We start from the raw sequence: 12806 nt of genomic DNA, 5'->3' as shown, positions 1-12806 counted from the left end.
TTTATCCAGTTGGTCTTCAATTCCTCTCTTTATAGTTTATTTTATTGATATATTTTTATTAGCCTCAGCTCAGAAGGGCGATTAATTTCGTTTTGGCATTTTGCGTCTATTCACTTTCTGCGTTGATTTACATTTCAAACTGTTGCCACCAAATATTAGATTTAAAGAAATTAAATAATGAAGAATCTGCATGAATGTATGTATGTTCCTCTCTATTGTGATAAAGCAACGGTACCTAGAGCCATCCAATTTTGAATAACGTAATCCATTATGGACATCTGGAAATTTGGAATTTGTTTTATTATCGATTTCATATTCTGTAACACTTAACGAATTTTTTATTAAGAAACTCAATGATTTCAAAGCGAGCAATGGCAACACTGTACGAAAAGAAAATATTTTTATCTCCAGCGCGCGATGCTGTGTATCCGAAATTCTAAAGAAATGCTCATTTTAAAATTATTTTGCGATATTGCTGTTGAATTGAATTTTATGGTTTGAGTGCGAATATATGATATTTAATAAATAAAGGTAACACAGAAAACGTTAAAAAAACGCCCCTTTGGGAGTAATGTAAAATCTGAAAGCATTCAGATTTTGTTTCCGAACTTATAATCATTTTAACCGTTTTAATTGCTTTTACTTTTAGCTCTGGTATACAATTTTAATCCTTTCATTTGAGCTTAATACAGCACCAACCTGATTCATTTAGCCAACTCCACTTACATTGTATTTTATAATCTCTCATACTATGATTTTCATTTACGAACGAAAGTGTAAATAATATTTTAATCCAATTCCGCAACACATATTCCAATATTTTAACTTTTAATAACTTTCCTCCACCTCGAACACAGAACTGCCTTCTTAAGATCCTGATTATATCAGTCTAAATGATTCTTAACAGCACCCATTTTCACGAGACATAACATCTTTTCAATAAAACATATCGCATAAATAATGTAACACGTTTTCATAACTAAAGATGTAAGTTTATATGATAGGAAACGTGTACATATTTTTGAGGATTGTAATTATTTAATGATGCTAAATAGTTAGCCTTTTTTAAAACTAAAATATCAAATGCGATCTTACGTACTGATTCCAACAATGCCTCCACTAACATAGCGTGCAGTTCCATTAGAAAAATCTGCTTAGTTTGGTTCCGTCTGTTTGCTTTTATATTCTGTCAGATACATTCATCTTGATTGAAATTTATGCATTTTTTTAGAAAAACCCTTAACCATTAGATTTAATTTTGATGCTAATTATATTAGACAGACGTAGAAGAGCTGAGATTATTGCAGCGCACAATTTAGGAGAGTAATTTATTTATCACACTCATGTTATAAAATAACACTTGTTGCCAAATTCTTTATGGTAAAATATCTTTTTAAATGATTCTTTATTATGCACTGAGCAGTGAATATTTATAACGCCGAAGTATAAATAAAAGGTATTCTGCTTCACTGATTGGCAATAACGTGAGGTTTGTTTCCGACAGATAAGTATTTACGTAACCGAAAACAGTAACACCATTTCGATGTGTTGAAAATTCATTTAAATTGAACGTAGATTATTACGCTGATTTTCTCCTTTTTCTGAAATTGGATAGACTTTTACCTAATTAAGCTACAGTCATATTATCTTACGGTATGACTCACTGCTAACCTTTTAGCTTACGGTATGACTCATTATTGTACATAATTCATTGCTATCATCTTAGCTTAGGGTATGACTCATTACTGTACATAATTCATTGCTATCATATTATCTTACGGTATGACTCATTGCTGTACATAATTCATTGCTATCATTTTAGCTTACGGTATGATTCATTACTGTACATAATTCATTGCTATCATTTTAGCTTACGGTATGATTCATTGTTGTACATAATTCATTGCTATCATTTTAGCTTACGGTATGACTCATTACTGTACATAATTCATTGCTATCCTCTTAGCTTAGGGTATGACTCATTATTGTTCATAATTCATTGCTATCATATTATCTTACGGTATGACTCACTGCTGTACATAATTCATTGCTATCATCTTAGCTTACGGTATGACTCATTCCTGTGCAAAATTCATTGCTATCATCTTAGTTTGCGGCATAACACGTTACTGCACACAACCTACACTACATGAGAGAGGCGTGAAAGCTTACCTCGTTTGGAATTCCAATGGTTTGTCCGACGACAGTTGCCCACCAAACCATTAAGTAAGAAAATATAGCAATCCATAGAATGCTCCCGAGGAAGGTAATGAAGAACCATTTCTTTTTTTCCTTGAGAAAAAGAAAATAGAACGAATTAACAGAAAGACAAACTACACTGAAATATGCTTCTACAGTAAACAGGTGGCGATGGATGAAGTCATTTGATCTTTACCACAATGCAACAACATTATTTAAAGATTTTATTCAAACAGAAATACGCGTAATTATTTCATGAAATTCCAAAACTTAGTATGTAATGTGCGCAAATGTATATGCTAATGAAGGACATTAAAAAAGATACAGAATCATGATTAAGGAAAAAAATTAAAAACTGATGATAGCAACTTCCTTTTCGGCAAGTTTCTGGGTGTGAACAAAATAGCACGTAATACAGAGGCTGTTCGCACATTTTTTAGACGATTTTGGTATGCGGTAATAAAACATCGTTTGCTTCAAAAGACGTAATTGCAATTGTACTATGTTTTTAAAAGTCAAAATTATCGTCTGTGGCTTGAAAGTTTTGTTTTTATTCAAAATGGCGAATTTAACAAAGTAGTGGTTCGAAGGCTACATTTACGCTCTTTCCGAAGAGAAATATGCACACTCCGTTATCCAAAAACGACGTGAGAGTCATGGTTTTGTGATATCTAAAGCGTCAATAGGTAATATCTTCAACAAGAAAGGAAACAAACGTCAAATTGGAGCCTCAAGTGGGACAAAAATTTCAAACAAGTACGCAAGGAAAAAACGGACATCTTCGACTATTGCAAAGGTACGTTGTTTAATGCTAAAAGAAAATCCCCCTAGTCAAAGGACAGTTGCAAAATCATTAAAACGCTCGGTGTCCACTGTAAACAAAATGATAAACGTTGATTTAAAACTTAAGAAAGCGAAAAAACTCAATGTGCATCGTCTTCTTCCAAAGCATATCGCTCAACGCAGGACACGCTGCAGAATTCTATATGAGAAACAGTTATCCAAAGAAAATGGAAAACAATTGTCACAATAGATGAAGCATGGGTGTATGTAAATGATTGTAACAAAAAAAGAGCCATTTATTATCATAAAAGGGGAGAAAAAATTTAAGTACATGGTTCAAAGAATCGAAAGAAAGTTTTTTAAAGAGATTCATGATTGTTGCGTGTTTTTCTTATAATGGCAAGTTAAAAATAAAGAGAGTGCAAAAAATGTCAAGATTAACTCCAAATACTATCAGGAACCTATTTTATCGCCAATGTTTCTGAATGAAATACCAACGGTTTACCCACAGTGCCATCCATCTGTGAGACTCCATCAGGACAAAGCTAGTAGTCACACAACAAAATCCACTGTAAACGAAATGTGGAACAAAAAACTGGTATCAAGGTCATACCCTTCATTGATATCCCTACTAAATCTCCCGATGTGTCGCCTATAGATTTTTGTGCTTTCGTACTTTTAAAACCTGCATTATCTAAACGTTGTCCCAAAACCCTAACAGGACTCTGGTAAGCTGTTCGGGAGGAATGGGATAGAATACCTCTTCTGCCACTTCAAAAGACATTATTATTCTGGAAATCGTGGTGTCGAAAGATAGTTCAGAATAAGGGATGTCAAATAGAACATTTAATACACAAGAATTTTTTGTAATTTAGTTTTGTGAATACAATATACCTCGTCTAAAAAATGTGTGAACAGCCTTTGTAAGCAGAAATACAGTAATAAGCGGACAGCTTCGTGCTACAAAAACAGAATCGCAGATGATGACTTTACGGGAAGTGCCTGAATGATATAATCGTACATCACACAGAAAGGACGTTATCGGAAGGGCCGCTGTGTTGAATAGCATTAGTAGTCTACATTTTTGTAACGTTTTATTTTTACCATGAAGGCGATGATGAAAACTGCGTCGTGTGACAAGTGTTAAGAGAAAGCTACGTCGAAAAAGTAAAAATACAGCAGCACGCGCATTTAATATTTAATAAATAGATATCTCTAATTGTACTCTTTTGCTCACAGAATCCTCGAGAAAATACAAGAAAGATCTCGTGCATGATTAAAAAGCTTATATAAAGCGGAGAAAAACATCTCAGTTCAGTTGTTTACTAAGTTTTATCGTTGCTGATTGTAGCGAATGCGCGTAGAGATCGGATTAGATTTCTCTGCGTTTTCGGATTGAGTTTTATTTAGCGTTTTATTAGGTTAAAATATAACTACTGTGTGATATTGTGATATTGTACGAATATCTGTGAGGAAACATTTCAGCATTTTGTTTTATTTCGTGGGATAAGAATAAATTTTATTAAATTTTCATCAGACTTGAGCATTCAATCTATTACGAACCAGTACGCACGCAACAATATTTTCTGAAGCCTCATTTTTGTTTTGTAGCAAAGCGATTTCCCACTTGAATCACGTGAATTTGAGGATGTTGACATTATCAATGTTCTGTTCATGCATGCATCGTTAGAAAAAGAAAAAACTTGTAAACGATTTTAGAAGACATATTCACTATAAGCTTATTACTCGTATTTACAAAGCAATACCCATTTTCAAATTCAGCGTCACATGTGCGTGCACGTTTGTACACTTTTAGGTCACACCCACTGGCACATCGAAGGTTTTCAGTGCTACGTTCCGAACGGGGGATAGAACAAGCCTATAACCACCTTTTGACCTTATAACACCTACCACTTAAAAATAAACCCAACTACAAGTTAAACAAATTTTGGAAATTATGTAAATTTTCTAACAATGCCACTTTGTTACTGTCTCTTTGGTTATAGTCGCGATAATTCATCCAGTTCAGAAGTTTACGAAAATCTTAGCTATGCAATACTGAAATTATTAGGTCTGAAACTTAAAATAAGAGATTGACTTTAAAATTGAGATAAACTGTTGATTTAATTACCTCCAACATTTGTTCCTCGGCGTTATATTTTGTAAGTTTGTAAGTTAAATGATTATGTTAATTTTATTAGCAGTTAAATTTTGAGTTAAGCTTCTTTCCTGTCAAATTCTTCCAGAACATAGTTTTAGAATCACGTCTGAATACATAATGAGGAGGAGCGGTATTTAACTGCAAAGTTCTACTTGCTGAGTTAGAGAGAATCAGAGTTTCTGATTAGCCGCGCGTCCGCCTTTTTGGCTACTCTCTCTCAAAGCTGTTATTACGCTCGGTCGTACTCAGGCTCTTGATAGCTTCGCAGTCAATTAGCGCTAAGGGGACAACTCTGTTAAAATCTTGATAGCTTCGACTATATCTCTTTGGTTTAGATTAGTTTTAATTAGTTCTTAGCCTCTTAAGCTCAAGCCCAAGTGTCGTCTTTTTGTACACTCCAAGACGGAGTTTTGTTAAATTTTATTTGAATAATAAAGGGTCATTTACCCTTTCATCTTGTTATTTCTTGTCACACGAACTCAAGCGATTATTTGCTTATCAGTTCTTAAGATTCCTCACGCTCAACTGTAACGTAGCATTTACAAGCGGGGAACTCTACAAGTTATACGAGTTTTGTTAAAGTCTCACAATATCGTGCCGCATTAATGGTTTCACCTCTGGGAAGAAATTCAGTAAGCAAAACGCCTTTCCTATCCCAGAAGACAGTGCACATGATTTTTTGTGAAGACATTGTCACTTTGAATTTTTGTTTTTTCGGAGAATGAGTGTGTCTCCACTCCATCGATTGTTGTTTCGATTCTGGTGTGAAATGACACACCCAAGTTTCATCACCTGTCACAATTTGGTACCGCGTGAGAAATGTCAGGGCACTACCAAGTCGCTTTGTTTTGTGAACATCAGTGAGCATTTTTGGAACCCATCGGGAACACAGTTTGCGATAATTCAAGCGGTCAGACACAATTTCGAACAAAACAGTACGTGAAATTTCTGGAAATGCCTCTGAAAGAGTTGTGATTGTGAAGCGTCTGTTCTCATGAATTGCTTCATCAACTTTCCTTACCAAATCATCGGTGACAACAGAAGGCCGACCACTCCGAGCCTCGGCGTGGACATTTGTTCTACCTGCATTAAACATTCTTACCCACTTTCTCACCATTCCATCACTTATCGCGTATTCAACTTAAACTTCTGTCACTTGACGATAAATTTCGGCCGGTTTAATATTCCTCGCGTTCAAAAATTTAGTCACGGCACGAATGTCACATCAGCGGGAGAACTAATTGTCTTAAACATTTTGAATGTGCATAGCAAACTGAAAACACAACATAGAGCAACCAAAGTGGCGACAATTGAAAGTCAGTGAACAAGAAAGACTAGTGCCCATGCGCGGGACGCCTACCACAGCGCTGCGACGGCGCTTGAATGAAACGGTTCTTAGCTTCCGAATACGCTACGTATTTTAGTTATTATTGTAACAGCTTTAAATAATATTAAAATCTTGTAGTTTAAACAATTTAAATAGATGAACATTAAGGTATTTGTGTATGGCAATATTTGAAACCAGACTCGAGTGCCACGTGCGACTATCGCACGAAAAATGTAATTTATTTTTAAATGATAGAATATGTTTTCTCTTCTTGTTTGTATGTCGCCATTTTTTTTTTGAGTGTTAAATAAAAGTTATTGCTGTGTTCCATCATTGGAGTTGCTTCATTTCGCCAAAGAAGTATCACATTATTAATGAGGTTCATTCTTTGATGCGAAAGTACTCGTCATTGTCGGAAGAATATTCCTGCGTCGCTAGTTGGTTGGGAATGAGCCTGTGTTTCCACGAGTAGGTTTAACTCCAAGAAACAGAGGACATTCAGGTATCTAACACACTACTGAGATAAAATTAGAAACTTCTTAGCCTGGGTAAGCCATTAAATATTACACATGTACGCAAGTTAACGAAATCTCCAAGTTTTATATTGCGCATTGTCCTAAGTTAAACCATCGGTTATGGTTTCACAGTTGTACACAATACTATAATTGTTAATTCCTGATAATTGCGTTAGCGATAACTCGTCTTGTGGTCTACGTTAGGATGCTGTATTCAAGAAAATCTGATATCTGGCAAATGTAAAGAGATTTAGAAGCTGCAGATTAACTCAAAACAGCTGAAAAGTGACTCACATCTCGTCTGACATCGGGAAGTGTGAGCCAAAGAGGGAAGATGATTGGAGCCATGAGGATGTACGTGATTCGTTTCTTGTTGGTTGTTGGCCATGAGATATCTAATGGTTCATCCACTTCGATCTCGGGTTCAGGTTTCGCCTGAAGGGCTGCGACAACTTCCTGGACGTCAGCCTGGAAAATAAAACAAAACTTACTTTATTCAACTCATATTTTTAACGGTTGTTGCACTAAAAATGTCACCAAACATTTCATGGGCTAAATTCTTTAACGGCATTTTATATCAGGTTTGTTGAGATGTCAGTTTATTGTTCTATATCTTACACTGGAAAATAGTCCGAGTTGTTGTAATTTAAAAAAAAAATGTTTAAGCAAATAATAATAGGGATACCAGAAAGTAATGTCGCTTTCTTACATTAAATTCAAACGAATACATTTTTAACAAGTTTTTTATATTTAATCAATAATATAATCACCCTCGTTATCAACAACCTTGTGCCATCCAATGTGCATATTTTCAATCCCGGACCGACAAAAATCAATTGGTTTTTGAGTAAAATATCTCGAGAGGACATTTTGGACGTCATCCAAATTTTCAAATTCTTTGCCACTAAGAAAATGTTCTAGGAATTCGAATGAATGGAAATCCAATGCTGCGATATCGGCCGAGGATGGCGGGTGAGTATGGCAGTACCCTTCCACCCCAATTCATTCATTTTTTTCCAGTGGTCGTCTTGCAGAGTGCGGTCTTGCATTGTCGTGTTGCAGAATGACGCCTTTTCTGTTGACAATTGATATTTTTCGATTAAAGATAGGTTCACTGCATCCAGTTGTCCACAATAAAGGTCTGCATTATTAGTTTGTCCAGGTTTCAACACTTCAAAATGAACAATTCCGCGACTACTCCATCAAACACCCAGAAACGCCTTTTCGGGATGTAAACCCTTTGTAACCCCTATTAAAACTGCCTTTTGAGCTTTGTATTATCATATAGGACTTATGATTTCGTCTCCATTAGTCAAACGATCAAAATAGGGTTCTGTAGGGTGCCGTTGAAGCAATACGTTGCATGTGATGGAAAGGTTGGCTTTGTTCTTTTCGGACAGATTATGGGGGACTCAAACACCTGCTTTGCTTATTTTTCCATTCTGCTTTAAATGTTCTTGGAGGATCGACCAAGGTTGGTTAAGAGTGTTTGACATGGATTGGCTTCCACTTCTGCTCTTAGAGCATGTTGTTGTCGGCATGCGCAGAAACGACATTACTTTCCGGTCCTCCTATTATATTTCAGTTTTTCAATCGAAATATTTTTACATCTTCCAACAGTTAAATGTCTCTAAATGTGCTTTTTAACACTGGTGCCAAATTTTCATTTATTTTCAACAGAAAACTCTTCATATTTTTGAAACACTGTCCTCTAATCTCTGCATTGTCCTAATCTAAACATTGTCTGTGGAATATAATGACCAGATGCCTAACTTTAAATAACGCATCGTAAATCCAAGAAGGTATATATTAGCTTCTTTAAGACAACGATGACATCTTCTAAACTGAAAATGGTTTGCAATCACATTTCAAAAAACAATTTTGAAGCGCAATCCTGTTTACAATCATTAAAATGTTTTTTAATTTCATTTTTTAACTCAAAAACTTTGGCTCAGGAGCTTTCCTTGAGGAAGCCAACGCACTTTTAAATATAGAAGCAAAGTGTTAAGGTCCACGGAAATTCACTTCACAACAAAATAAATAATCTTGAATTTGATTCTCTGAATTTAATAAATTTCACATATTTACTATATCATCTGAAACATTCTTTCATGTATTAGGTATTCATTTAACACGAGCGCATAACAATGTAAAAGGCAATGAGCATGCTTAATGTAATTGAAGTTTAGCCCCTTTGTTCGGACCCAGTACTGATTTACTTCTTATGTGCGAATATATACAGTGGTGGCCAAAATTGTGGACACTTTTGGAAATTTTTATGTTTTTGAACTTTGTATGCTTATAGAAAACGTTACGTTTCACAAAATGCAAACTTGTATAAATCATTTATTTTAAAGAGAATTTATTACTGAATTCAATACAAAACACAAAATTCAATTATTTGCAATACAAAAAAATTAAACGATAATAGTTATCGATATACATTAGATAGTGATGATTGCAGTGAGGTATCAGTACTTAGTAGGGTATCCTTTATTTTTGATTACAGATTCACATCGACGTTTCATTGAGCTGACAAGAGTTTTAAGCTCTTCTTTCGTTATTACATGATTCCAGGAAACAATTATAGCCTCAATTAGTTCCCGTTTATTTAATGGGCGCCTCATTCGGACAAGAGTTTTCAAACGGTGCCACAAATTTTCGATAGGATTGAGGTCAGGACTGTTTCCTGGCCATGATTACAATTTAATGCTCTTTGTACGAAACCACTCTTTCGATATTTTGCCCGTGTGGCAAGGAGCAGAATCCTGCTGAAAAATAAACGAAGCATTGTTGGAAAAGAGATCTCTGATGGAAGTTAGAAGTTTTGGTTCTAGAATAGTGTCAATGTATTTTCTGGCATTCAGTGTCCCATCGATGACATGAAGGTGACCAATACCATCTGCTGACATGCATGACCAAATTATAACACTAACTGGGTTCTTCACAGTTGCTTGAATGCAGTCAGGATGTAGCTCTTCTCCTATTCTAAGTCTTACATATTTTCGCCCATCACCACCGTATAACGATATCTTAGTTTCATCACTCCATATAACTTGTGACCACTGATCATCTGTCCAATTAATGTGTTCCTTTGCCCACTGTAGTCTTTTTTTTTCGTTGCTGAAAATTAATATAAGGCTTTTTTCGTGGAATCCAGTCCAACATTTGTTGATCTTCTCCTGATTGTTCTTGAACTGACACAAACACCAGCATCATTCAGATCACTTCTGATGGCCGCTGATGACATTTTTCTATCTTGGAGACATAGTCTTTTTATTCTTCTGTCATCAATAGATGTGATGCCCTTTTTCGGCCTTTTCCTTCTTTGTTTTTTATTGAATTTGTCTCCTGATATCGTAAACAAAACTTTCGGACTCCAGATGTAGTCAGTGAACCACCCACCTGTCTTGCAATTTCAGCATAGGAAAGACCACTTTCTCGTAACACAATAATATTACATCTCTTTCTAGGTGTCAAATCTACTCTTTTATTTGATGTCATTGCTTCTTGACTAAATATTAAAATTTTTACAAAAATTCCTACTTGTAATTGCATTGTATAAGAAACAGGTCCTCCTTCTACAGAACAAAGCAAAATAATGAATTGTTTCAAGTGTAAACATGATGTCAGCTTCTACTGGCAGTTACTAACATTTGATTGGTTCTCAGAAAAAGAACAGTGATTGGCCAGGAGAGCTAGACATTACAAACCACTTCATAACTGTGTTTTTTATTTATATTAAAATACATATAACTTTTTTTGTATTGCGAATAATTGAATTTTGTGTTTTGTATTGAATTCAATAATAAATTCTCTTTAAAATGATATATACAATTTGCATTGTGCGAAACGTAACATTTTCTATAAGCATACAAAGTTCAAAAACATAAAAATTTCCAAAAGTGTCCACAATTGTGGCCACCACTGTATATGAAATCCAATGGCGTGCACTTGCCTGATTTCAGCATTGGCCATTTCTAAGGTCAGAGAATTCTGTGCGAATATAAATACCAAGGAAGCTCGTATCTTTTTAGTCTAAAGGGGCTTTGTCCCTGAGGGACTATTGTTTTCGTTTTGCGATTTTGCGTCGAATCACCCTGAATGTCCGTTTCACTTTTGAAACTGTTGCCACCAAATATTATCGCCCTGTATTATATTTGAAAAAATTAAATAATGAAGAACCTGCATGAATGTATGAATGTTTCTCGCATTGTGCTAAAACAACGGTACCTAGAGCTATCCAGTTGTGAATGACGTAATCCTACTGTGAATATGGGCATCTGGAAAGCCAAATTTGAAATTTGGAATTTGGTTTATTATCCATTTCATATTTTGTAAAACTTTAACAAAGATCAAATATCAATCAATGTCAAATATCTTCTAATAAATGATCAAATGTCAAATATCTTCTATGATAAAAGGAATACAACACCTTCCACTGCGCTAGGAAAGATGCACTGCAATGCAACGTGGTTTCTTGAAATAGTGATATATTTTACAAGCATGCCTATTGCTTAGTACCATATTTGAAGGCTTTAGTACATATAATATGCAACAAGATATGCAGTATGATCTATTTCATAAACATTTGCAGTATTATGCAATTAATAAAAGATGATCGTACATGTCATACCTGGTACGAAACGTTTTTAATAACAATATACCTAATTGACTCATAGATCAACTAGCTATATAGGTTTATTTCCAAGCAAGTTAAACATTTTTAAGAACTCACGACAAATAAACCACACAACTGATACTAAATTTTGTAATAACATACTCATTAAATTTTTTTTTTACATACTCAAAAAGCTAAAAGTGTGCATCTTCATTAATACCGCAGACGTTTTTAAACATTTATTTGGGCATATTTAAAAGTTGGCTGATATTATAATTAAATTAAAAGAATGGGGATTATCTTTTTTTAACAAGGAATAATTTAGCTCACTACTACTCATAGTTTAGCTTACTGAAGACTATTATCAAGATTATATCTCAAACAAATTCTTCCAGAACGATAGAGACGATTTGCGGGAGTATCTCAATCCAAATTTGCCACTGAAGACATTCGTATCAGGCGGGACGTGAGACTGCCAGTCAAAAAGCACTTGAGAGGTTTAGAATGCCTCCCTTGCCGTACCCCGGGCCCCCACTTCCTGAAAGAGGAGACTTTTATCAATCCTTCTCTTGCCACACCGCTAAATTTGCCATCAGGGGTCACAACTTCTGCGGCACAAAGACCACGCTGAGGTGGACCTAAGAACCTGGAGCTGAACCACTAAACCACTGGTCTATGAACTGAGGTGAAGAGGGCGTACGGGACAAGGAGGATGACGTCTAAATGTGTAGGTCACAACAGTTTTCGGTTTTGATCTCATGTGATCTTTTGTGGGCATTTTTCAAAGATCTTGATATTTACCTTCTATTCTCACTTTTAGGACCTTTGCAACCACTTAACCGATACTGTGGTCGTGGGTGGTATACTGGCAGACGTGAGAGACGAAATGTTTTAATGGATAGAAGTTCACCATATGGGCAAAGATGGACATACTGAGCGTTTGTGAAACATGCGAAATAAAAACTCACTAAGCTAACTTTACTGAAGACACATTGAAGGCAATAACAGATACACAGTTCCCACAATTATTATCGAAATCAGATCTCTTATGGAGGAGGAGAAAATAGTAAACTCTTTTTGGATTTAAAGCCTTATGAGAATTAAAAGGAATGAGTGAACTGACTTAAGTATCAAACATGTAATATTTAAATGACGTTTCTTGAAAATTTAAACTACATCAGAAGACTATCAAGTCTTTTT

The 12806-nt window shown here is 35.1% G+C and overlaps 1 protein-coding gene across 3 annotated transcripts in view; it reads right to left on the bottom strand.

Annotated features, from left to right (window-relative positions):
• LOC118196090 (sodium/potassium/calcium exchanger Nckx30C-like) overlaps window positions 1-12806 on the bottom strand; it is a 326882-nt gene that overhangs the window by 11835 nt on the left and 302241 nt on the right. For all 3 annotated transcript variants that reach the window (XM_035367485.2, XM_035367488.2, XM_035367487.2), the window contains exons 6-7: window positions 7280-7453; window positions 2173-2292 (exon numbers count right to left, since the gene is read on the bottom strand). In XM_035367485.2, coding sequence (XP_035223376.1) covers window positions 2173-2292; window positions 7280-7453 — 294 coding nt within the window. The remainder of the gene's footprint in view (window positions 1-2172; window positions 2293-7279; window positions 7454-12806) is intronic.

This window comes from Stegodyphus dumicola, chromosome 5 (genome assembly GCF_044657685.1).
Source record: "Stegodyphus dumicola isolate Sdum_Otavi_A_Nest chromosome 5, ASM4465768v1".
Lineage (NCBI taxonomy): Eukaryota > Metazoa > Arthropoda > Arachnida > Araneae > Eresidae > Stegodyphus > Stegodyphus dumicola.
This window is presented reverse-complemented; position numbering and strand designations above follow the sequence as displayed.